At 44.8% G+C, this 26352-nt stretch overlaps 1 protein-coding gene across 4 annotated transcripts in view; it reads left to right on the forward strand.

Annotated features, from left to right (window-relative positions):
- Positions 1-3105: 3105 nt before the first annotated feature.
- The window catches only part of GPAT4 (glycerol-3-phosphate acyltransferase 4), a 36824-nt gene continuing 13577 nt past the window's right edge, over positions 3106-26352 (forward strand). Inside the window, exons 1-3 of one of the 4 annotated variants that reach the window (XM_068532020.1) lie at positions 3137-3208; positions 7112-7208; positions 14869-15852. In XM_068532020.1, coding sequence (XP_068388121.1) covers positions 15688-15852 — 165 coding nt within the window. In that variant the 5' untranslated portion in view covers positions 3137-3208; positions 7112-7208; positions 14869-15687. Of the gene's footprint in view, positions 3213-7111; positions 7209-14868; positions 15853-26352 lie in introns of all 4 variants that reach the window. The other 3 variants (XM_068532019.1, XM_068532018.1, XM_068532017.1) reach the window with 3 other exon arrangements.

Genomic DNA, 26352 nt, shown 5'->3' on the forward strand with positions numbered 1-26352 from the left:
TGATTCTTAAATTTATATTACTAGCCTGGATCTCTCCTCCCAACTCCAGACTCATATATCAAAGAATAGCATCTCAAATGGTAGTTCCCCCAAAGTTAAAAAGAGAACTACCACACAATTCAGCAATCCCATTTTGGGGTATATAACCAAGTGAACTGAAAGCAGGAACTCAGATATTTGTACGTTCACGTCCCAGCAGCATTATTCACAGTAGCCAAAAGGTGGGAGCAACTCAAATGCCCACCAATGGATGACCAGGTAAAGAAAATGTGGTCTATACATACAGTGGAATATTATTCAGCCTTAAAAAGGAAGGAAATTCTGGATGAAGCTGGAGGGCATTATGCTAATTGAAATAAGCCAGTCACAAAAAGACCAAAACTGTGTAATTTCACTTATATGAGATATGAGTACTCAAACTCATAGAAATTGAGAGTAGAATGGTGGTTGCCTGGAGCTGGGGGAAAAAGATTAGGGAGTATTTGTTTAATGGATACAGAGTTTCCTTTTTTCAAAATGATAAATTTCTAGAGATTGAGTGCACAATAACATGAATATACTGAACACTACCGAACTGTACACTTAGAAGTGCTTAGGATGGTCAATTTTATGTGTATTTCACCACAATGAAAACGTATTTTAAAAAGAACCCAACTTTTGCTTAATTTGGCCTTTTCTCTAGGGGCTTGGAAATGAGCATTGCTGTTGCTGGTTGTGGATTCACCTCTCAATAAATGCCAAAGGCTTTGCACACATAAAGGTGACTTGGATGGGAGAGAAGTTATACAGCACACGAACGGGATTATTCTACTGGGGGAAGGAGTATCTTTTAAAAGGAGTATCTTCCCAGTTCATAGCACTGTGTGTCACACACACAGCAAACACAGTGATCGCAGAGGCGCATTTTGGGAAGTGAGCTCAAGGTTAGGATGGCGTGGGAGGTTATTAAACTTCTCACTGAGCTCTTACACACTGTGATCCCCTACTCTTAATGGACTGTCCTTCATCAGGTTTTTTAAATTACTCACGTAATTTTTGTAGTATGAGAGTATATTCATTCTAGAATGTGAAAATACCTTTAACAATAATCTAAAAGTCCAAATTCACCGTGACAAGGAGTTTACTGTTGGATATAAGCTGATCATGCTATAGGCAAGAGGCCTCCTCTGTAGGTAAGCCTACTTTGTGTCTAACTTTTCAAGCTACTTGCTCATTTTCTCTCTCCCATTTGTATTTCTCATGCCTAGAAATGACCATGACAGAGATGTGACCAGATCACTGACCTTTGCAAACAAAAGTTTGGAGCCTAAGGGAATTATATTAACCCGGTTCTTATTGGCTTCCTCTTCGGAGAGAAGTTTGATTGCCTTCCTGCACTCAAGAAGTTTAGAGATGATCTCAGGGAACGTGTACATATTCTCTCGCGCGTGTGTGTGCGTGCATGTGTGTGTGTGTGTGTGTGTGTGTATTGATATAAAACAACTGAGTCTATTTGGTTGGGCAAAGAATCAGTCAACACCATTTGTGTTCAGTTTCTAGTATGTGTAAAACATTTTTAAATTTCAAAATTATTATGTACAAAGAAATGTAGTGTATGGTAAGAATTGTGAGGAAATTTAAACATGAATATATATGAGCAAAGCAGGTGAATGGACGACTTCTACATTTTGACTGATTCTGGATCAAGAAAGGAGAGCAGATGTAAGAACCCAAAGAGCATTTATGATGGTGGTGGCCACTTTAAAGCCCTATGCCTCGCATTGATGATGTCCAGTTTCTCCTTTTACGGAACTTAATCTAGTTGAAGATTAGACATAGCCATGCATTGTTCGGCTTTGCGTCATTGGGACCAAAATTTGTTAAATGAATGGATAAATGATTGAGTTAATGAATATGGGATAAGTCCCACAGGTGTGGTAGCATTTAGCATGGGGATGAGCAGTCCAGTGTTTGAGAGCAGAGCCATCATTCTTATACGATGATTTTGAGGTCTAAGAATATGGACTTTACCCTCAAGCCTTACTATCAGATCATTTAGCATGGATTGGCAATCTGACAGCTGTGTGCAGAATAAACTAGGAGGGAGGGCTTGATCTTTTAAGAACAGGAAGGAAAAGGGCTAATTTCTTTTTTAAGGAGAACCAATTTTAGGACAGATGATACAGGCTTGGGTTAGGCGTTTGAAGTTTAAAGAGATGGTGAGCAATACACATGCAAACTCCAGCAGGCAGCAACTAGACTTTAGCAGAGAAGTAAGTTACAAGTTGAGGTAGACGTTGGAAAGTTGCAGCTGCGAGGGAACAGGGAGATGCCTACACCAACCCTTGAACTCCTTGGCTCCGCTAGTTGGCAAATGAGACTCGGATGATGATGGTGGTGGTGATGACAGCTAATATTTCTTGAGCGTGCCGGCCGCAAGCTAAGTTCTTTCCATACCGATCTGTATCTCACTGTATACTCACAACAGCCCCAAGATGACAAGGCCATTTGGTGACTCAAATCTCTTCTCGCTAATCAGGGCTGATTTCACTCTCTCCAGAACCTATAAGAGTGTTCTTTGCGGGAAGCAGCCAGCATTCGGGCCCTGGCGCAGCTCAGAAGCGTGGAGACCTCTCTTTAGGAAGTGCTCCCCTTATCACAGCAGGAGTCTCGGGGGCACGCGCCAGGCTAGCAGCAGGCGACCAGGGCCCGGCGCACACAGTACCAGTCTCTGCAGCAGGTGGCCCGGCCCAGGCAGCGGTCCTCGCCCGCCAGGTGGCAGCTTGGAGAGTCCCGGGCGCGCCCACTTGGGGCTCGTAACGCGGAGCCCCGCCTCCCCGCCTCCTCGGCCCTCAATTCGGCTCTCCGTCTGCCCGTCTCCCCGGAGCCCCGCCCTTCGGAGCCCCGCCTCCCCATCGCCCCTCCCCTCGGCGCCCCGCCTCCCCGCCTCCCCGGCCCAAGATTGGCGCCCCGTCTGCTCATCTCCCGGCGCCCCGCCCCCATCTCCCCGCCCCTCGGGGTCCCGCCCAGCCCGACCGGGCGCGCGCCAGCGCGTCAGGTTAGATGACGGAAGGGTGGGGACTGGACGCGAGGGTCACGTCAAGGCGGCATAGACAAAGGGCGGGCGCGCGCACGTCCTTACGCACGCCTCGGCCGGCGGCGGCGGCGGCGGCGGCGGCGAGGGCGGGACGGACGGTCCCCGGAGGGATTTGCCGCCTGGAGCCTCGAGGTAGGTGAGTACGGTCCGGCCGGCCCGTTCCTGAAGGTCACGGGCCTCTGGGGGAGCTGGGGTTTGGGCCGGCGCCCATGAGGGCTAAGGTCAGGCGGCCCCGCTCCCTGCGCCACCCCCCCCCCCCGCCCCTGGCGTTGGGAGGCACCATTGACGCTGCCGGGGGGTTCCCGGCGCCGGAACGTGCCGCCCTCCCTGCGGTGGAGCGGGCCCGCCCGTCCCCGCGGCGCCCTCCGGCCCGCGCCCCCGCGTGTCCTGCCGAATCCCGGCCCCCGCGGCCTGCTCTCCGCGCGCTCGGGAGGGTGAGAGATCACGGGGAAGCGCCTTCACCGTGACTGCTCAAGTTCTTTGGTGTCCCTGGGATGTACGTTTTCCGCTCCTGTTCTCCAGAGGATCCCCATTTTGCTTTCTTCAGGATTTCTTAACCCTCGATATCCCTTGCCTTTCCGTTTTGATTTCACGCCCTGCGAAGCATCCTCCTACCGGAGGGTCTTGTTTATTTCCTCACTGTTGGTGTCACAGAGGGCTTTAACTTTCACAGTTAAAAAAAAGTTAGGGAAAATATACCATATGAAACATACTGTAGTTCTGTGGAAGTAAGCTCCATGCTGTACTAGATATCAGTGCCTCACTGCTCAAGGCCTCTGTGCCGCGGACCTTCTCGCTGATAAGCTTCTTGAGATCCGTTGAAGAATTTGCTTTCTGGTTCATTTTTCTTAATTTTGGCTGAAGTTTGAGTACCTCTGTTTAGTTTCATGTCTTGTAGATTCTGTCTCAACCAAAGGGGAACGGTATGAAAAGCAATTATCCTTATGCCAGAGATGGTAGAAAAGAGTCCTATTAATGCCAGTTCGGTATTATTTTCTCACTTTGACAGTGATTTTTTTTCAACCTTGTATTATGGAGAATTTCAGACATGGAAGAGTAGATAGAATAGTGAACCAGCATGTACCCATCATCCAGCCTCAAGAACTCACCTATGACTGAGCATGTCTAATCCACATCCCCCTTCCGCGCGCCCCCATGTCTCTGGGATAAATCCTTGATGTCAAAAGTAGCTTGAGAGTCAAAATAAAAATCTTACTTTACGACTTTATGGAGTAAAGCCATAACTTACTTTTATTGGGACATAGTCTATTACAAGTCCTTCAAGTCAGAAATACACAATAGCATTGGAGAAGCACCAGAAAAGGGCATCTAAAATAAATAAGCGGCTGGAGGACACGTTAAAACAGAAGGTGTGGATGAGAACTTCCAGATCACCTTGTCTTTTTCATTTTTGATGAGCCGTTAAGGCCCAGAGAGGTTCAGTGACTTGTCCAGATCTACAGGGAATGAGAGGTCGAACTGAGGCTGGAAAAGACATCTCCCAGCTCCGCATCTAGTCTTTCTCCCGTACCGTGCTGCTTGCGTTTATGTTGTTTCCTTTGGGAAAGAGAAATGTGTGGGAGGGCTATGACTGAAAACTCTTCCGATGAAGGGCTTGGGTAGGCAAATAGGAACCTTTCCACCAAAATCTGGAATAATGAAACTAGGGGCTAGGCCTTAAATTATTTCTTAAGCTAGATTTGGGACAAGTTGAGGAGTTCTCATCATAGCTTTTAGGAAACATGGGAAGATGCTGACCTTAAAAGTGGAATTCCAAACAGAATAAGCACAAGCTTTAAAAGATTTGGATGACATTCATAGCTACTGAATGAAGAGTGACTAAGGGAAACTGGAATGATTTTTAGGGGGTGTACCCCTGAGGTTATGCTCTTGTGGCCGAGAGAACAGTAGCACCCTGCCATAAAAATATCCTTCCTTGCCATGAGCAGGTAAGAATCCTGGGCTGGGTGCACCATGGGTTAGGCTTTTTTTTTTTAAAAACAAAACCATGGTCTGCATTTCCTAGCACACTTTAGGCAATTAAGTTTCCGTATCTCAAGAAAGACAGCTAAATTCAGTACTTGGACCTCAATTTTTTTTACCCTTAAATGCTGCCCGAGGGATGCTGTGAACAAGGGAATCCTTGTGTGTCGACTTCTTGGAGTTTGCTTGTAAGTTCAGTTTATATGATGTGACATAATTGTTTATAAATTTACTTTCAGGATGGACTTTTCTTCTGTGAGTTTGTGACCTAAATACAGTAGTTGTCATGCACATCCAGTTTATGGAAATGCCGCTCAAATGAACAGCATCAGGGTGTCTTGGTAAATCATCACCCCTGAAGACATGAGGGGGTGGGGGAATTGTATGTTTTGGCGGAGGGGTTGGTGAGTGTTGGAGAATATTTGGTCCTGGTTAAGCTTGAGCTGTACTGCAGAATTGTTTCTTCACGTAAAACAACCTCCCTCATCATGGCATGTCATTTACTTCTTACTGTATCATTACACTCACGGGGAGGACCTGAGCAAATGTCATCAGTTTCCTGTATAATAATGCTTACTCTATAGCATGATGAATGCTTTTTAAGAGCACAGAATTTTAGAGTTAGGAGGAGTGTTGTAAGTGCTTGGAGTTTTTCGTAAGTCCTTAAAGGTACTCTCTCCTTTAAAACACATTGATACGTGCACACGCCACCCAGCCATACAGGCTGGTTTGCTCTCTCTGGGAGCTCTTTTTATTTTGTCTTCATAATAGTTGTTAGTGTGTTTGCCTTCTATTAAACTGTTAGCTCAAGATCTGCAATTCTAGAATGATGCTTTGTAAAAGTTAGGCACATGGTACGCTTTTGTTGACTTTTTGAATTAAAAAAACAGAAACCAAAAAGCTGGTGAGGAAACTTAAATCCACAGAAGGTGAATGACTTATTGAAGGTCACACAGAGCAGAGAGTAACAGAGCTGGGCCTCCAACCTCAGACGACTCCTGAGTCCAGTTCTCAGCCCCTTCCTTTGCACTGTTCTCTTCACACCTCAGAGGAGGAGGGCGGGGAAGATACTATATGTATGTATTTTTTCCCTTACCAGTTGGAGATACAGTATCTCCAGGGTCTGCCTTAAAAGTGTGCGGTCAGTGCTATCCAATAGAAACATAACACAAACCACATGTACAGTTTTTTAAATTTTATAGTAGCCACTTTAAAAAAAGTAAAAAGAAACAGGTGAAGTTTAATAATACATTTTATTTGACCCAGATTATCTAGAATATCACTTCAACGTGTAATCAGCGTACAAATTATTAACGAGATCTTTTACATTCATTTTTTTCACCCTAAATCACTGAAATTCCAGTGTCTGTTTTACATTTACAACACGTTTCAGTTTAGACTGGCCACATCTCCGGTGCTCAAGGGTCAGATGTGGTTAGCGGCTGCTGTGTTGGACGGTGCAGAATCACTGTCAGCTGAGCATAGAGATGAAAGAGCATTTTATGTTCCTGGTAATATACAGGTCTGAGGTTAGAGTTCGTGGTTTTGGTGACTTTTCTTTGCACAATTAGGGTTGTTTCAACCTTGTGGCAAGTTGAACCGAGAAGTCTGATGTTTCACAGATTTTGCGCCTTTGTGATGAAATGCTTTCTCATTGTAAAGAGACTGCTTAGTCATGGGGGGGGGGGGAATGTTTGGCTTTTAAAAAATGGCTAGTGATAAAACTCAATACTAAAATAACCTGATAAAAAGTTGGCGAAAGATCTGAGCGCTTCACCAGGGAGGATATACAGCTGGCCAATAAGCATGTGGAAGATGCTTCATATCATTGGTCATGAGGGAAACATTAAAACCGTGAGATACCACCTAACATCCATTAGCATGTCTAAAATTAGAAAGACTGATCATATTGAGTGTTGGTGAAGATGTAGAGCACGTGGAACTTTCAGACACTGCTGGTGAGAATTAATGCAAGATGGTACAACCAGTTCAGAAGCCAGTTTGGCCGTTTCATTAAAAGCTAAACGTACACTTATGTCATTCCACTCCTAGGTATTTACGCAGGAGAAATGTAAGTGTATGTCCATGCAAGGCTTGTAGATAGCGGCTTTATTCGTAACAGTCCCCAACTGGAAGGACCCATCACTAGGTAAGTGAATAAAGAAGCCGTGGCCTGTTCTACCAAGGGAAACAGCTCGGCAATGGGGAATGAACTGTTGACACGGGCAGCAGCATGAATGATTCTCAGAGTGATTATGCTAAGTAAAATAAACCAGACACAAATTTTTGAAAAAAGAAGGCCAGGAAGTTGCTTCCAATTACATATACAATACTCAGATGTCAAAGCACTGATTTTGAAGTGGAGCTCTGAGAGCGGTGTTCAGGTTGGGTAACGAAACCTCTTGGCTCTTATAGCCCCAGCAAATGAAATTGTCCTTTCTTAAACTGATGGCCCCAGAATGTCAGTGTATCCTGTATCTTTGTCCTTTTTTTCTTTTCCAGCTTTGCAGGTTATGTTGCTTTGGGTTGAACTTGGTACCACGTTTCTTGTTACCCAGGTCCAGCTGACGTGAGGCCTTTCTAGGCAAGGAGAAAGTACTTAGGGTCAGAATGACCTTAGTTAAGACCAAGACCCTGAAACTGACCATGTTCCTGTCTTCTTCCTAGTGAGTTGAGTCATCCTTGAGCCTGACATATCCTGGCTTTGTCTTGGACCATCTGTTTTATCCAGGATTGCTGTCGGCTGTAAGCACGTCCCTGGTTTTTCAGCAGTTCAGGTTCACTTCACCTAGCAGCTCTGTGCTGTCCCAACTCCTTGGAAGCATTTTTACACCTTTCCTCCTAAGCAGCAGCGTCCTATTCAGGCATATTTCTTATGCTCCACTACTCTGACATGCTTGACATCAAATTCCCCCCCAGCGTGCATTTCCTCTGTGTACGTGCATTTATTTACCATCACATCAGAATGGGGGCATTTGCTGGGTCTGTGACCTGACAGAGTAAACTAGGAAAAATGGATGGCTTTCCTCTCAAGTGTAACCTGCCCCAAAGCAAAGGAGAGGCCAGCCTGGGGAGCAGAAAGACCACAAGACGGGGGGTTGGGGGGCAGATGTAAGTTCTAGTCCTGCCTCTGTTACTGGCCAATTTTGTAGCTTGTCTCGTCACTCAACTCTTCCAAGCCTCAATAATTTAAGCCATTAGAGGAGCTTGCATTAGCATTCTCAGTGATTCACTAATAAAGTTGTGGTTTGCGCCAGCCACCGTAGGGATTGTAAACACCTTTAGGCAGGAGTGGTGTTGAAAGATTTCTTGTCAGTGTAATGTCATGACTTCTTGGGAAATACCTTCCAGCGCCTCCTTCTCCTTCATAATAACAGGAACTTAGTGTAGCAGTAATAACAGTTAATGTATTTTGAGCATTTACCTTGTTCTAGGCACTGTGAAATGTGAACAGTCTTTTTAGAAGATGTTGAGCAGAAGTTTAAAGAGATTAAGTAATTCACGCAAAGTCACACTCACACTACCAGTTAAGTGATCGAGTGAGGATTCAAACCCTGATGTGTTTGTTTTGATTCTTGAATCATGAGTCTGTTACCTATTCAAAAAGATAAACACAGTTTTAAAAGTACCAAAAAGATGGAGTGATGCCTTCCTTCCGTTCCTAGAGGCAGCTGCCGTTGCCAGTCTCCTGTGTCTCTTCCCAGAGATGTGTGTCTTTGCAGGTACACATGCACACTGTATGTATTTTTCCTTTTCCTCCCTCCCTCACAGTCGGTATTTGCAGTGGACCTTGTTGTTCTGCATCTCACTGGGAGGTTGTTTCTTCTCGGTGCATATGTAGATGTCTCACTCTCTTTTTTTTAACGGGTGACTAGTATTCCACTATATCCTTGACTGTCGGACAGTGATGTTTCTCTTGATGTTACAGACAGTACTGCAGTCAGTAACCTTGCACACACCTCCTTTTGCACGGGGTTTCTCAGCCTCCGCACCGTGGCCGTTTGGGGCTGGACACCTCCTTGTGGTGGCAGGGGCGGCCTGGGCTGTGTAGGACGTTTAGCAGCATCCCTGTCCGCAGTCAGCGCTGGATGCCAGGAGCCCCCCATCGCAAGTTAGGACAATCACAGATGTCTGCAGACATTACCAGGTGTTCCCCAGGGGGCTACAGTCAATCGCCCCTGGTTGAGAGCTACTGTTGCAGTTTATCTTTAGCATAAGTTTTTAGAAGTAGAGTTGCTGGATCTAAGGTTATATGTATTTCAAGTTCTGACGGTGATTGCCGAATTGTTCTGCATAGAGGTTGTACCGTTGTACGCTCCAGTCAGCAGTATTTGAGGGTATTTTCTCATTTTCACCAATAGGGTGGGTTATAAGAAACTTTTTTTGCCCCTCACTGTACTTTTAATTCACATTTCTTGGCTTTACAGCTGACCTTTGTATGAGCACTTAGTGCTTGCTAGGCACCACGGAGTAGTTTTTGGTTTGTGGGTTTTGTGACATACTTTGAAATGCCTTCCTCTGTATCTAGCCCTCTTAAAAAGTGGGGTACTTAGAACTGCAGACAGTGCTCTGGGTGTCTTCTGATCGGAATGAAGTGATAATATGTGCCATGTATTGAGATCTAATATATATAACAGACATTGTGCTTAGTGTGCTTTAAAAATGCATTATCCCTGTGTAGCCTAAGCACTTATTTTTAATAAAATGGCATATCTTCTCCTTTTTGAGTTCGTATGTGGCGTGTCTCTGGACATATTCTGGTAGTAGGTATGGTCCCCTGAAGTGTAGGATGTGTCACAGAGTCATGGAGAGCTAGCAGAAAAGAAGTTTCTATAGCTGCAAATCATAATAGTCCCTGCCTTGTGACCGAGTCAGAACTGGTTTAGAAGCCCTGATTTAAATTTGTAAGTTCCCTCCTTTATTTTCTCTTCCAGGACTCTTATATTCCGTTTTTTTTTTTTTTTTTTTTTTTAGTTGAGGTGTAGTTGATGTACAATATTATGTAAGTTACAGGTGTACAAAATAGTGATTCACAATTTTTAAAGGTTATACTCCATTTATAGTTATTGTAGAATATTGACTGTATCTTCAGTGTTGTACCGTATACCCTTGTAGCTTATTTTATATCTAATAGTTTGTACCTCTTAGTTCCCCACCCCTATATTACCCCTTCACCCTCCTCACCGACAACCACTAGTTTTCCCTCTGTATCTGTGAGTCTGCTTCTTTTTTGTTATATTCACTAGTTTGTTGTATTTTTTAGATTCCACATGTAAGTGGTAGCCATACAGCATTTGTCTTTCTCTGTCTGACTTATGTCAGTTAGCATAATGCCCTCCAAGTTCATCCATGTTGCTGCCAATGGCAAAATTTCATTCTTTTTTATGGCTGAATAGTATTCCATTGTATATATGTACCACATCTTCTTTGTCCATTTATCTCTTGATGGACACTTAGGTTGCTTCTGTATCTTGGCTATTGTAAATAATACTTCAGTGAACATTGGGGTGCATGGAGCTTTTTGAATTAATGTTTTTGTTTTCTTTGGATAAATGCCCAGGAGTGGGATTGCTGGATCATATGGTAGCTCTGTTTTTAGTTTTCTGAGAAACCTCCATACTGTTTTCTATCGTGGCTGCACCACTTTACACTCCCACCAACAGTGCAGGAGGGTTCCTCTTTCTCCACCCAGGACTCTCTTCTTGTTGGCAGTCATCGAAGTGGGAAGTGATGACTGTGTATGTGCCTGTTTGCTGAGTACTTGTCTCTAGGCACTGAATGCCTAATGCCTAACATGGTGTGTGGCACATAGTATGTGCCCTGATGTCGTCACCCTGAGAACTGAGAAGCCCTGGAAAGTGGGCCATTTGGCGGCCCAGATTTGCCATTCAGTGGGTTGAAGAGTTTCATTAGCTTAGTGGCGGACTGTCACATTCCTAGGATGAGGCCATCTTCCCTCCTAAAAGGCTCAGAACCAGTTGGGTCTTCTGTTTTTCTCTGGACCATGTGGACTGTTGGGGGAACGTTGGTCCAAGCGACTCTCAGTGGATTTGGCTGAAAGGTGTGGAATGGAAGAGAAGGGGTAACTAGTGCTTTGAGCTGATAGCTTCCCCTGCCTCCTGCCAAGGAGTCGTGGTTATATGTACTTGAGGCAAAGTGATAGCCTCTCTTACAAAAGCATTTATCTAGAAATTGTGGTGTGATGGAGTTCTCATGTGAGCAGTTTCCCGATATTTCCAGAGACTAAAGTCTGTGTTAAGGGGCCTTAAGACGCCAGCACCTCTGGCTGTGATGGCTGGTTCGCTAGTCCGGCAAGACGTTTGGAGGCCTGTTTGATAACCACAGCGTGCTGGCCTCCTCTTTGCCTCTAAGAATTCTCGGGAGGATTGTTAAATTTGGCCACAGAACTCGTTTGGCTAGTTGCTGTTGTGAGTTCTGGAGTCTCTGGGGGTGTGGGGAGTGGAGGGCAACAAGGGGGAGGTCACTGCCTCGGAGGGGAGGAAAGAGCAGCAGGGACAGAGGTCTGCACACTGTTGCTGTAAAGGGTCAGATAGTAAGTAGTTGAGGTTTTGTTGCTGGCCGTGGTCTCTGTCACATGTTATTCTTTTTTTTTTTTTTTTTTTTTACAACTCTTTAAAGATGTAAATACCATTCCTAGGACACGAGCCTTGTAAAAACTGGCCCAGGTTTGTCCTGTGGGCCTGGTGTGTCCACCTCTGAACTAGGTGACGAAATTATTGTTAACTGTGTTTACTTTGATGTTTCGGGGACACGAACCCAGAATAATCTTGGGAATTCTCAGTTGATTGTGATCCAGAGGAAAGAGATCTAAGCTCTGGCTTGGGACGTCAAAGTGACCCCGGTGTTGGTCGCCTTAGGTTCGTGGAACTCAGGGTAACCTTGGCTAATGTGACAGCAGCTGTGCAGTGGGACAGGGATGGGAGAGTGGGACGGAGGTGTGGCCCTGGAATTAGGCTGGAATTGGACAGGTTTAAGGAATACAGTGACTCAGCGAATTGACTTAAGTCTCAGAAATACATCTAATTTCCTGAACCTCCGTTGGGCTGTCATTAGAAATCTGGCATGTACTGTCGGCTTGGCCAGTTTATAAAAATGAACGAGCAGGTTTGTACCTTGGATTCTGAGAACACCAAATTCCGATGCATGAATCCAGGTTTGTCTTGTGGTTTTTCTCTGATGGCAAGAAGTTCTATCGAGCAGGCCTGGCGTGAAGGAAGTGTTAATGTAGCTCAAGGTAGTTTGAGAGCTAGGAGGGCCTGGTGGTTAAAGAGCGGGGCTGTGAGATAGGCGCACTTGTCCAAATTCCTCCTGTGCCATTTATAGCTGTGTGACTCCGGGTGACTTTGTCCTCTAAGCCTCCGCTCCCTCACCTCTCATAGCAGTGATGGTACCTCCCCTGGGGGGTTGTTGTGAGCCTTCAGTGAGGATGGCGTGTGCACAGTGCTTGCTGTATTAGCTCAGTGTCCGTGCTGTGAGCGGTCAGTAAACGTTAGCAGTGATAATGGTCACGTGAAAGTGGAAGAAGTGGAGGATCCCTGCCACTGAAACGTTGTCTTTTTAATTTAATTGCTAGGTGTGTGGGATGTAATGGGAGCCGTTAGGAGTCAGAGAACGGGATCCGTGTCTCCCTCGCTTAGTTTCCTAACTGGTAAAATGGAAAGAATACATACTGACAGGTTGTGAGATAACATGAGAAAGGGCTTTGAATTCTAAACAGCACTGGACAGAACTCAAGGTGAAGTCAGTCACCTGTTCATTTGTTCCATTTCTTGAACTTCTAAAAGTATTGGAACCGAGCCAGAAGGTGATTGGCGTGAGGCCAAAATGTTTGCCAGAAAGACATGATAGGATTCTCCCAAGTTCAGAACTTGGAGTGGTAACTTGTGGTTAAGAAAGAGTAATATAAAACTGAAATAGTGAAATTTTAAAAAATAAGTGGCTGTATTAAGTAAAAGAAGCCAAGATGGCTACATACTCTGTGATTCCAACCATGTGACATTCTGGGAAAAGCCAAACTATGGAGACAGTGAAAAGACCGGTGATTGCCAGGGGTTGGGGGTAGGGAGGGATGAATAATCTGAGCACAGAGGATTTTTAGAGCAGTGAAAATATTCTGTGTGGTACCTTAGTGGTGGATACATGTCATTATACATTTCTCAAAACCCATAGAATGTACACCACCAAGCGTGATCCCCAATGTAAATAGTCTTAAAGAAAAAAAAAAAGAGTGGCCAGGGTGGCCAGAAAGGCTGGAGGAGTTAATCTATGTAGAAAATGTGACAATATCTTGTAATATTAAAACTGTATTTCCTAAGTCAGAAGCGAAAGACAAATACTGTGTATTCTCACATAAATGTGGAATCCAGAAAATGTGAACTTGTAGAAGCAGAGAAAAGAATGGTGGTTACCCGGGATCAAGGGGTAGGAGAAGTTGGGAAATGTTGGGCAGAGGGTGGAAACTTCCAGTTATAAAATGAATAAGTTCTGGGGATCTAATGGACAGTGTGGTGCTTATAGTTAACAATACTGTATTAGATACTTGAAAGTTGCTGAGAGGGTAGATGTTAAATGTTCCCACCACACACACAAAAAAGGTAAATATTTGGCTAATACTCTGTGGATGTCATGTTGTGATATGCAGGTGTGCAATATGTAGGTGTATCAATCATGCTTTGTACTCTGCAGACTTGCTCAGTATTATCTGTCAGTTAAATGTCAGTAAATCGAGGGGGGGGGAATAAATAAAAACAAGAGTTATTATTTTTTTAAAACCTAGATTTCCTTTTCCCCTGCAATTCCATTTCTAGGAATTGATCCTGCAAATATGTTTGCGTGTGCATTTTGTATGCTGAATCATGTAGGCATATTCATTACATTATTTATAACAAAAAAAGGGTAGGAACATTGGTGTCCAACCTCAGGAAAGCAGTTAACCAAATCAGGGAACATTCTTACGGTTGAGAACTATGCACCTGCAAAGAGTAAGGGAGCTCTGTGTGCACTGCGGGAACACTCTCCCAAGACATGTTAAGCTACAAAACAAAACAAAAAGCGGTGTTCGTAGTGTGCCGTCATTACTGTTGCCTGGGTGCGAGGTGGGCCGGAGTGGTTTCCTCGTGTGCGCGTAGAACGTCTCAGGAAGAACACGAAGCTGATGATGCGGTTGCATCTGTGGACAAGAACTCGGCAGTGGGGGACAGGTGGGAGGCACGTGTCCTCCGCCGAGTGTGCCCTCCTTGTCTTTTGAGATGCGTCTTATGTCCGTGTATTTTCTTTTTCTTCTGTTTGAAGTCTAAGGTATTGATTTTTTTTTCTTTAATTGAAGTATAGTTGGATGTACAACGTTGGGTTAGTTTCTGCTGTGCAGCCGAGTGACTCAGTTATACATACACATTCTTATTCGTATTCTTTTCCACCATGGTTTATCCCAGGACATTGAATATAGTTCCCTGTGCTCTACAGCAGGACCTTGTAGTCCGTCCAGTCTATACGTAATAGTTTGCCTCTACTAACCCCAAATATGCATACATTATCTATTAGAAAAGTTTGAGCGGCCACAGGTCATCGTTTCATCGGGGTTGAAAACTGTGTGAAACATCTGTGGTTCTCCTCCGCACGCGCGTCTGCCGCCTGCGGCTCTGCGCGGTCCCTTTGACCTTGACGTTGTGAGAGCGGCACAGGCTCTAGGCTGACCCTAAAACGCACCGGGCCCCACCCCAGAGCATCGTGATGTCTCTCCCCTTGCTTTGTGTTTGTGTGACGGATGGTGTTTCTGTCTCCACCTCCAGCTTCGGCAGCATGTGAGCAGCTTCTTGCCAAGAACCCGGGTCACCGCTGAGAAGGGGGCCTTAGGGAGAAAAGTATCCAGAGGAAACCAGCGCCAGACGCGTCTGGAATTCCACGCACCGCAGGCAGCATGAGGTGTGCTGTGCCAGCACCTGCGGCCTCCCGGCGCGGCCTCTAGCTCTCCAGAGAGGAGGGTCCTGGGAGCAGTGCGCCCGGAGCCTCCCCAGAGCAAGCACGGGGCCGGGTGTGAACGCTCTACGATGGACGCAATTTTCAGCTTATGAAGGAGTTTTAAGGAAAACAGTTATTTAATTTCCACATATTCACGTTCGCTAGCCTTCTGTGGGAAGTGCCAGCAGTCACCCTCCTCCACTGGAGTTATCAGGAATTTTCTGGCACCAAGTTGAACTCTTCTTGGTACTTCTGGCAATGACACATCCTCAGGAGAGATTTATCTGCTAAATGCTCTTGGACAGGAGAAAAAGTAAAACTTCTGGAAGCAGCGCGAGAGTAGCAGAGCCCAGATCGCGCCCTCGCCGCTCACTCGCCCAGACACTCTGCCTGGCCTCGGATGCTGGCACTGAAGACTGACCCTGCCCCGTCCACCCCTGCAGCCCGTCTCTTCTGGGGAGGGCTGGCCGCCTCGGGGGCCCCCTTCTGCTCTCATCCTACTCCCAGGCTCTCTGTTCCGGCCGTCGAGTGACGTGAACTTGGGAATGGAGTTGGTGCCCCTCCCCAGGCCGGTGCTGTCGGAGAGGACCATCTGAGGCCGAGCTTTGTTCGTGGGGAGGAGGGCGCTGGCCTGGCCTGCATCCTCCACCATGTTCCTGTTGCTGCCTTTCGACAGCCTGATTGTCAGCCTCCTGGGCATCTCCCTGACCGTCCTCTTCACCCTCCTCCTGGTTTTCATCATCGTCCCCGCCGTTTTCGGGGTCTCCTTTGGCATCCGAAAGCTCTACATGAAAACTTTGTTAAAGATCTTTGCGGTGAGTGTGCTGTTTACAGACGGTTGCTTCACAGAGGAGGGAGGAAGTGCCATTAGCAAAAAGAGTTGTTCTTGTCTGGTTAATTGTGAACTCGCTGCTGGATGTGGAGAAAGTTGGGAGAATGGGAAGGAAGTGGCAGTTTGAGTAGAAAGAATAACTAAACGTGAGCTTGTGAAAGCCTTCAGCAGTCTTCCTTTTGAGCTAAGGGACTTGTGTGTTTGGTCTGTCTGAGCAAAGGCACCTATTCCATGACCCCACACCTTGCCTGTTTATTTCAAACGGAGGGACTTAGAATTAAAGAAAAAATCACTGCCGGACAGTGATGTAACAGATACTGCAACTCAAAGCTGCTGCTGGCATATTCCCTGACTGATAAGTATGGGAGAGTCTTTTCTCTCTTTCAAATGTTTATCTTAAATACGTTCTTGCACTTCAGACAAAAAGAAGTAACAGAAAAGGGCATTTGATGAATTTTTCTATTTTCTGAAAGATAGAGGAGGAGGAGAAGAGTATATTTCTTAACATATGTCAGAACTTAAGTCGTTATACCGCTGAACAGAACTGGTCACAGTGGGAAGGAAATGAGTGAGAAGTGATATTTCCTGGAAGTTGATCTCTGCCACAAGCCTTTTAACTGTCTCTTCAGAGATGTGATTTATTAGCAGGATCTGTTTTCAGTAGTCACCAGATCTTCAGGTTCATCTTTTCCACGGCTGAGACCATAATAGGAAACACAACGCAGTTATATTTGTTCAGATAGTATCTTATGGTTCAGAATAGTCTCACTCGTTTTCCTTTGGTTCCCTGTAATTCTGCAGTGGCCCAGGGTATCTATCAGTGATAGATTTAACCAGTGAAGAAATAGTGACTCTGGAAGATGAAGTGAGCTGTATGAAATGCTACATTACAGCAGGAAATATTTTTAGGTATATTACTGAATCTTGAGTTTTGGTATTTTATATAAGAATATGACTTTTTTTCACATTAAAAAAATTGAGGTGAAATTGACAGAACATAAAGGTAACCATTTAAAGGGAACAGTTTGCCGGGTTTGCGGTAGTTGCAGTATTGCATGGTCACCACCTCTGTGTAGCTCCACCACACTCTCACCTCTCTGGAAGGAGGCCCCATACTCATTAAGCACTTGCCCTCCTTTTTTCCCTCCCCTGGCTCTGACAACCGTGAATCTGTGTTCTGGCTCTGGCTTGACCTATTCTGGATATTTCATTTTCATGGAATTATATAAAGTGTGCTCTTTTGTGACTGGCTCCTTTCATGTAGCATAACTTTGTAACATGTTTCAGTACTTTGGTTTTTATGGCCAAGTAATATTCCACTGTGTGTCTGTACCATAATCCGCTTATCCATTCATCCATTGATGGGCCATTTTCACCTTCCGGCTGCTGTCCGTAATGCTGCTGTGGTGCGCTTGTACTTAAGTACTTACGTTCAACCGTAAGATTTCTGAGCCCTACCTACGGTCTCTGGGGTTGTCTTGCTACTCAGAGAGTGCTCTGAGACCAGCAGCTGAGTGTCACCCAAGACTGGTTAGAAATGCAGGTCACAGGCCCCCTCCAGACCCACTGAATTAGGATCAGCATTCCAGCGAGCCCCAGGTGCACAGTAAAGTTTGAGAAGTAGTAATCTCGTCAGTCTTTAGTGTTTGTTTTAATTAATCAGGAAATGTAATTTTCTTAAACTTCAGTCCCCGAAAATCTTCAGTAGAACCCAGGGTTCCTGTGAACCACGTAACTACCCATGCCCGTTTGCCACTGAAAAACGTACATCAGTATAGAGTGAGTAGAACAGCTGATAAACTTCTAGGAGACAACAGTGAGTGATGTCTAGCTTTTATTCAAGTTTATAAGCAAGTGATTAATTCATAGACCTATGGAAGTACTTATTCTTAAAACATAAAAATAGGAGTAATCAGACCAGAGTTCTTTGGTAGTAGCTAAATTTTTAAAATTTGGATCACTTTGGGTGGAACAAAAGACCTAGAATCCATATGCATTCCATTTTGAAAATGTCCCCTCAAATTAGTATTTTAAAGTTCATAGCCAAGTAAATCCTTATTACTATTGACTGTGTTTTTCAGATGTACATTCTTGTGGCTTTTAATGTCGATTATAATTATATATTTTTGGGCCAATCCATGGGACAGGTAATCTTTTTTTTTTCCTTTTTAATTAATTAATTTATTTATTTTTGGCTGCGTTCGTTGCTGAGCGTGGGCTCCCTCCAGCTGCGGTGAGCGGGGGCTACTCTTTGCTGCAGTGCGCGGGCTTCCCATTGCAGTGGCTTCCCCCGTGGTGGAGCACGGGCTGTAGGCGTGTGGGCCTCAGCAGTTGTGGCTCGCGGGCTCCAGAGTGCAGGCTCAGCAGTCGTGGCGTATGGGCTTAGCCGCTTGGCAGCATGTGGGATCTTCCCGGACCAGGGCTCAAACCCGTGTCCCCTGCATTGTCAGGCGGATTCTTAACCACTGCGCCACCAGGGAGGCCCTTAGTTGCCGCAGAGCAACTAAGCCCGTGCGCCACAACTACTGAGCATGCGCTCTAGAGCCCACGAGCCACAACTACTGAGCCCGTGTGCCACAACTACTGAAGCCCGCACGCCTAGAGCTCCGCAACAAGAGAAGCCACCGCAATGAGAAGCCCACACACCGCGACGAAGAGTAGCCCCCGCTCGCCACAACCCGAGAAAAGCCTGCGCGCAGCAACGAAGACCCAACACAGCCAAAAATAAAAAATAAATAAATTTAAAAAAATAAAATAAAATAAAATACACCTATACTTGTGGGTGCTTTTTAATAAAGACGAGACCTTTATTTTGCCTTTTTTATCCTCGTCATCCCTTCCTAAACTGGGGTACTATATGTAATTTTGCAGTTGGAAGGAAGCTCAGATATCATCTTAATTCCGTGGGTCTCTTCCTAACTACACATCTGAATCACCTGGGGAGTGTTTAAAAAATACTTGTTTGGGAGCACTAGAATCTCCCCAGAAATTCTGATTTAATTGGTTTGGGTGAGCATTTTTAAAAAGCTCCCCAAGTGATTCTAACATCTACCATCAAAAGGTGGAGTCTGATTGCCCTCCTCTTGAGTTGGGGATCTGCCTTGGTGACTCGTTTCTAACATATAGAATGTGGTGGCCATGACGCTGTGTGACGTGTGAGGTTAGGTTAGAAGTGACAGTATAACTTCCGTCTGCCTCTGGATACTTGCCCCTGGAGCCCGGCTGCCACTTTGTGAGGAAGCCTAGGCCCCGTATAGGTGTTCCAGCTCCCAGTCCCAGGGGAGCTGTGACAACCAGCATCAGCTGACACCCAGCCGATGCCGGACCCTGTGCAGTTTGCAGATTCATGAGCAGAATAAATGGTGGTGGTATTTTAAGCCAGTATTATGGGCTGGTTTGTTACACAGCAGTAGATGACCAGACAAATAATGTAATAGTAAAGAATTTTAAACATTCATTCATGTCTCACAGCTGACAACACCTTAAAAATTTTTTTGTTTCCTTTCAGTCTTGGCAATATTTTATGGCTGTGTTAATGGCATGTACGTTTAATTTTATGTCTACATTTTCTTTTGGGATCTTATAAGCCGGTTTTACAGTTTAGTAGATAATCTTCATAAAGATGATTCAAGCTGGATGTCTGGTAGTCCATGCAGTACACATACCTTGCTTTGGGGGGACCTGGGTCGGCGCAGCTTGACAAATGGTTTCCCACGATCAGCTCATCTCCCCATATAAAGGAACCTTGGGGTACCTGCCAAGGGGGTATGTGTGCGTGGGCAGGTCCTCCAGGTCTTTCCTCCTGGAAGACAGCTCAGTGCAGGTCCTTTTAATGCTGAGTTGCGGGAGACGGTCGTGTGCGGAGGGCAGCGTGTTACTTAAAGTACTTTAGTTATCTTAGTGTTTGTGCTTCAGATGTACCCTCTGTACAGCGATGATGGTATTGTTTCGGGTAGAATTCCTAGGAGTGGACTTCCAACTGAGTTGAGAATGATTTGGAAGAGGAGAGAAGAAAGCCTGGGTATAAAGGAGAAAGATGAAAGAAAAAAAAAACAACGACTTGAGTTTTCTTGCCTGATGTGAAGGGGGTTGATCAGGTCAGGTCAGAGAAGATGGGCCAGCTGTAATAAGTGACGTTAAGCTTCACAGCGGAATGGGTTGGAAACCAGTGATGGTTGTGAGGAGGTTGAAGAGACTGAACAGGTCGCGGGATCGTGGTGGGATAGGCGTGACTTTTTTGAGGGTTCTTTACCAACTCTGAAACTTGACCGAAGTCCTCAGACCCTGCAATCTACGTCATCCTCCAGGGAGTGGGAGCAGTAATGCCTCCTTCACATGGGTGCGGTCCGTACCCCCGCCCCCTGTCCCAGCATCACCGGGAGTAGCTTAAAGGCCGAACTGAAGGAGAAGAGAGTGGGATTATGGCGGGGAGGGTGCTAGGAAGTGGTTTTAGGTTCAGGTCTGTCTTTCATACGGAGACCTTGATGAAGAGAAATATTGGGAGCTGGTGAATTAAATGCAGCCCTTATCGACTGCCTGCGAAGTGCAGGGCGCTTGGTCGGATTCTGCTGGACCGCAGGTATGGGTGGGTTCTGGCTCCTGCCCCTCGAGGCAGTTATAGTTTAGTAGGAAAGACAGATATCTGCATACAGAACTAATTCAGAATGTGACGCCAGTTAAAATACACAGGCGGAGACGAACTGAGACTGCAGGAATTGGGTAGGTAGCATTTCATGTAAGATGTGGCCTTTGAACTGGATCTTAAAAGGGAGAAAGCCTTCTAGAAGTGCAGTGGGTAGAGGCGAGAAAGTGCAGTCTGGTTTAGAGACAGTACCTAGTTCAGAAGAGAAGAGCCTTTGGGTGCCTGGAGGGGATGAGGTGGCCTATAAATCCAGCTGTTGCATGGTGAGACGGGAGCGCGTGTCCAGATGGCTTGGAGCGAGGAAGGCGGGGGAGAGAGCTGTAGGTAGGAGAAGCAGCGGGTGGACAAAGGGGTGGCCTGACACTGGCATCCAGGGAGGACCCTTCTCGGGCGGGGAAGCTTGGGGACCGTGGGAGGAGGGCCGGACGGAGGGGAGCACGTTGGGGTCGGGTGTGTGCGGCTGCCTCTCACTCTCAGGCTGGGTGTGAGGATGGGGGGACTTGCACGCGGTCACGACCAGCAGGTGATTGGAAACGTGAGGTTGACGCTGCTGTGCAGTCAGGATTGTTGATTTGACAGTAGCTACTGAGAGATTCCCGCTGAAGCAGGGAGAGATGTCGTCGCTGCCTGGGCAGCGGACGGTAACAGGTGCTGGGAGCCTGGCCTCTGGGGTCTGGTTCTTTGGGTGTCTCTGGTGTGGTCGTGCGAAGCGCGGTGGAGGCTGGCTGAGAAGAGGGGCGGGTCTCCGCTGAGATGAGTGCTGCAGAGACTGTCAGGCCTTCCCCATGTGCTCGGTCCCTAACCCACAGTGCTCAACAGAGTGAGCAAGCAGCAAAGATGCACCGTGGCGCCGCCCACACCTCTCGGGGCTGGGCCTGCGCTGTTCACCTGCGAGGGCTGTGTTGGGTTTACTGTTAGCTCGAGTGCGGCATTATCCTTGCCCCTAACAGTCTCTGTCTGGGAGATGCTGAAAAGGGAATAATTAAGTAATCTGGTCCTGAACATCCCGGATCAAGGGAAGGGAGGGGGCTTGTGGGGAAATGACCTCTGAACCTGGAGCTCTCGCTTTTATTCTGGGCGTCTGGACGTGGTGCTCCTTGAAGTGAAGCCGGAGAAGCCAGGTGCGTAGCTGTCAGTGCCGCAGGCTCCGTCGCCCTCCCGTGAGTCACCGCAGCAAGGCGAAGCAGCCCGTCGCGAGCGCTGGCTCCTGGCGGCCCCGCCTGGCGCTCTTCCCCTGCTCTGCTGACCTTGGACAGTTCTCTCCTCAACGCAGAGACATTTTGTGATGTGCCTGAAGTTTGGAAAAGTAAAGCTAAAGTACAAAGCGGGAGGGCAGGAGGATGTGTATGACAGAGCTAGGGGACTGGAATCTCATGAAACCAGCACCTTTCCAGTTAAAACAGAAACCACAGCCTTCCTGCACATTCCGTCGTGAGGCAGTCCTCACAGACGGTCAGTCCTAGTGCTCCAGCGGCCTGAAGGCAGGTGCTCCCTGCCCGATAAAACTGCATCCAAGAGAGGGCAGACAGCAGAAGCAAGAAAAACTACAATCCTGCAGCCTGTGGACCAAAAACCACAGTTACAGAAAGATAGAGAAGATGAAAAGGCAGAGGGCTATGTACCAGATGAAGGAACAAGAAAAAACCCCAGAAAAACAACTAAATGAAGTGGAGATAGGCAACCTTCCAGAAAAAGAATTCAGAATGATGATAGTGAAGATGATCCAGGACCTCGGAATAAGAATGGAGGCAAAGATTGAGAAGATGCAAGAAATGATTAACAAAGACCTAGAAGAATTAAAGAACAAACAAACAGAGATGACCAATACAATAACTGAAATGAAAACTACACTAGAAGGAATCAACAGCAGAATAACTGAGGCAGAAGAACGGATAAGTGACCTGGAAGACAGAATGGTGGAATTCACTGCTGCGGAACAGACTAAAGAAAAAAGAATGAAAATAAATGAAGACAGCCTAAGAGACATCTGGGACAACATTAAACGCAACAACATTCGCATTATAGGGGTCCCAGAAGGAGAAGAGAGAGAGAAAGGACCAGAGGAAATATTTGAAGAGATTATAGTCGAAAACTTCCCTAACATGGGAAAGGAAATAACCACCCAAGTCCAGGAAGCGCAGAGAGTCCCATACAGGATAAACCCAAGGAGAAACACGCCGAGACACATAGTAATCAAAGTGGCAAAAATTAAAGACAAAGAAAAATTATTGAAGGCAGCAGCAAGGGAAAAACGACAAATAACATACAAGGGAACTCCCATAAGGTTAACAGCTGATTTCTCAGCAGAAACTCTGCAAGCCAGAAGGGAGTGGCGTGATATACTTAAAGTGATGAAAGGGAAGAACCTACAACCAAGATTACTCTACCCGGCAAGGATCTCATTTAGATTTGATGGAGAAATCAAAAGCTTTACAGACAAGCAAAAGCTAAGAGAATTCAGCACCACCAAACCAGCTCTACAACAAATGCTAAAGGAACTTCTCTAAGTGGGGAAACACAAGAGAAGAAAAGGACCTACAAAAACAAACCCAAAACAATTAAGAAAATGGTCATAGGAACATACATATCGATAATTACCTTAAACGTGAATGGATTAAATGCCCCAACCAAAAGACATAGACTGGCTGAATGGATACAAAAACAAGACCCATATATATGCTGTCTACAAGAGACCCACTTTAGACCTAGGGACACATACAGACTGAAAGTGAGGGGATGGAAAAAGATATTCCATGCAAATGGAAATCAAAAGAAAGCTGGAGTAGCTATACTCATATCAGATAAAATAGACTTTAAAATAAAGAATGTTACAAGAGACAAGGAAGGACACTACATAATGATCCAGGGATCAATCCAAGAAGAAGATATAACAATTATAAATATATATGCACCCAACATAGGAGCACCTCAATACATAAGGCAACTGCTAACAGCTCTAAAAGAGGAAATCGACAGTAACACAATCATAGTGGGGGACTTTAACACCTCACTTACACCAATGGACAGATCATCCAAAATGAAAATAAATAAGGAAACAGAAGCTTTAAATGACACAATAGACCAGATAGATTTAATTGATATATATAGGACATTCCATCCAAAAACAGCAGATTACACGTTCTTCTCAAGTGCACACGGAACATTCTCCAGGATAGATCACATCTTGGGTCACAAATCAAGCCTCAGTAAATTTAAGAAAATTGAAATCATATCAAGCATCTTTTCTGACCACAACGCTATGAGATTAGAAATGAATTACACGGAAAAAAACGTAAAAAAGACAAACACATGGAGGCTAAACAATACGTTACTAAATAACCAAGAGGTCACTGAAGAAATCAAAGAGGAAATCAAAAAATACCTAGAGACAGATGACAATGAAAACACGACGACCCAAAACCTATGGGATGCAGCAAAAGCAGTTCTAAGAGGGAAGTTTATAGCTATACAAGCCTACCTAAAGAAACAAGAAAAATCTCAAGTAAACAATCTAACCTTACACCTAAAGAAACTAGAGAAAGAAGAACAAACAAAACCCAAAGTTAGCAGAAGGAAAGAAATCATAAAGATCAGAGCAGAAATAAATGAAATAGAAACAAAGAAAACAATAGCAAAGATCAATAAAACTAAAAGTTGGTTCTTTGAGAAGATAAACAAAATTGATAAGCCATTAGCCAGACTCATCAAGAAAAAGAGGGAGAGGACTCAAATCAATAAAATCAGAAATGAAAAAGGAGAAGTTACAACAGACACCGCAGAAATACAAAGCATCCTAAGAGACTACTACAAGCAACTTTATGCCAATAAAATGGACAACCTGGAAGAAATGGACAAATTCTTAGAAAGGTATAACCTTCCAAGACTGAACCAGGAAGAAACAGAAAATATGAACAGACCAATCACAAGTAATGAAATTGAAACTGTGATTAAAAATCTTCCAAAAAACAAAAGTCCAGGACCAGATGGCTTCACAGGTGAATTCTATCAAACATTTAGAGAAGAGCTAACACCCATCCTTCTCAAACTCTTCCAAAAAATTGCAGAGGAAGGAACACTCCCAAACTCATTCTATGAGGCCAACATCACCCTGATAACCAAAACCAGACAAAGACACTACAAAAAAAGAAAATTACAGACCAATATCCCTGATGAATATAGATGCAAAAATCCTCAACAAAATACTAGCAAACAGAATCCAACAACACGTTAAAAGGATCATACACCACGATCAAGTGGGATTTATCCCAGGGATGCAAGGATTCTTCAATATACGCAAATCAATCAGTGTGATACACCATATTAACAAATTGAAGAATAAAAACCATATGATCATCTCAATAGATGCAGAAAAAGCTTTTGACAAAATTCAACACCCATTTCTGATAAAAACTCTCCAGAAAGTGGGCATAGAGGGAACCTACCTCAACATAATAAAGGCCATATATGACAAACCCACAGCCAACATCATTCTCAATGGTGAAAAACTGAAAGCATTTCCTCTAAGATCAGGAACGAGACAAGGATGTCCACTCTCACCACTATTATTCAGCATAGTTCTGGAAGTCCTAGCCACGGCAATCAGAGAAGAAAAAGAAATAAAAGGAATACAAATTGGAAAAGAAGGAGTAAAACTGTCACTGTTTGCAGATGACATGATACTATACATAGAGAATCCTAAAACTGCCACCAGAAAACTGCTAGAGCTAATTAATGAATATGGTAAAGTTGCAGGATACAAAATTAATGCACAGAAATCTCTTGCATTCCTATACACTAATGATGAAAAATCTGAAAGAGAAATTATGGAAACGCTCCCATTTACCATTGCAACAAAAAGAATAAAATACCTAGGAATAAACCTACCTAGGGAGACAAAAGACCTGTATGCAGAAAACTATAAGACACTGATGAAAGAAATTAAAGATGATACCAACAGATGGAGAGATATACCATGTTCTTGGATTGGAAGAATCAACATTGTGAAAATGACTATACTACCCAAAGCCATCTACAGATTCAATGCAATCCCTATCAAATTACCAATGGCATTTTTTACGGAGCTAGAACAAATCATCTTAAACTTTGTACGGAGACACAAAAGACCCCGAATAGCCATAGCAGTCTTGAGGGAAAAAAATGGAGCCGGAGGAATCAGACTCCCTGACTTCAGATTATACTACAAAGCTACAGTAATCAAGACAACATGGTACTGGCACAAAAACAGAAACATAGATCAATGGAACAAGATAGAAAGCCCAGAGATTAACCCACGCACCTATGGTCTACTAATCTATGACAAAGGAGGCAAAGATATACAATGGAGAAAAGACAGTCTCTTCAATAAGTGGTGCTGGGTAAACTGGACAGCTACATGTAAAAGAATGAAATTAGAATACTCCCTAACACCATACACAAAAATAAACTCAAAATGGATTAGAGACCTAAATATAAGACTGGACACTACAAAACTCTTAGAGGAAAACATAGGAAGAACACTCTTTGACATAAATCACAGCAAGATCTTTTTTGATCCACCTCCTAGAGTAATGGAAATAAAAACAAAAATAAACAAGTGGGACCTAATGAAACTTCAAAGCTTTTGCACAGCAAAGGAAACCATAAACAAGACGAAAAGACAACCCTCAGAATGGGAGAAAGTATTTGCAAATGAATCAACGGACAAAGGATTAATCTCCAAAATATATAAGCAGCTCATTCAGCTCAATATTAAAGAAACAAACACCCCAATCCAAAAGTGGGCAGAAGACCTAAATAGACATTTCTCCAAAGAAGACATCCAGACGGCCACGAAGCACATGA

Source organism: Eschrichtius robustus, chromosome 21, assembly GCF_028021215.1.
Source record: "Eschrichtius robustus isolate mEscRob2 chromosome 21, mEscRob2.pri, whole genome shotgun sequence".
In the NCBI taxonomy this organism is placed as follows: domain Eukaryota; kingdom Metazoa; phylum Chordata; class Mammalia; order Artiodactyla; family Eschrichtiidae; genus Eschrichtius; species Eschrichtius robustus.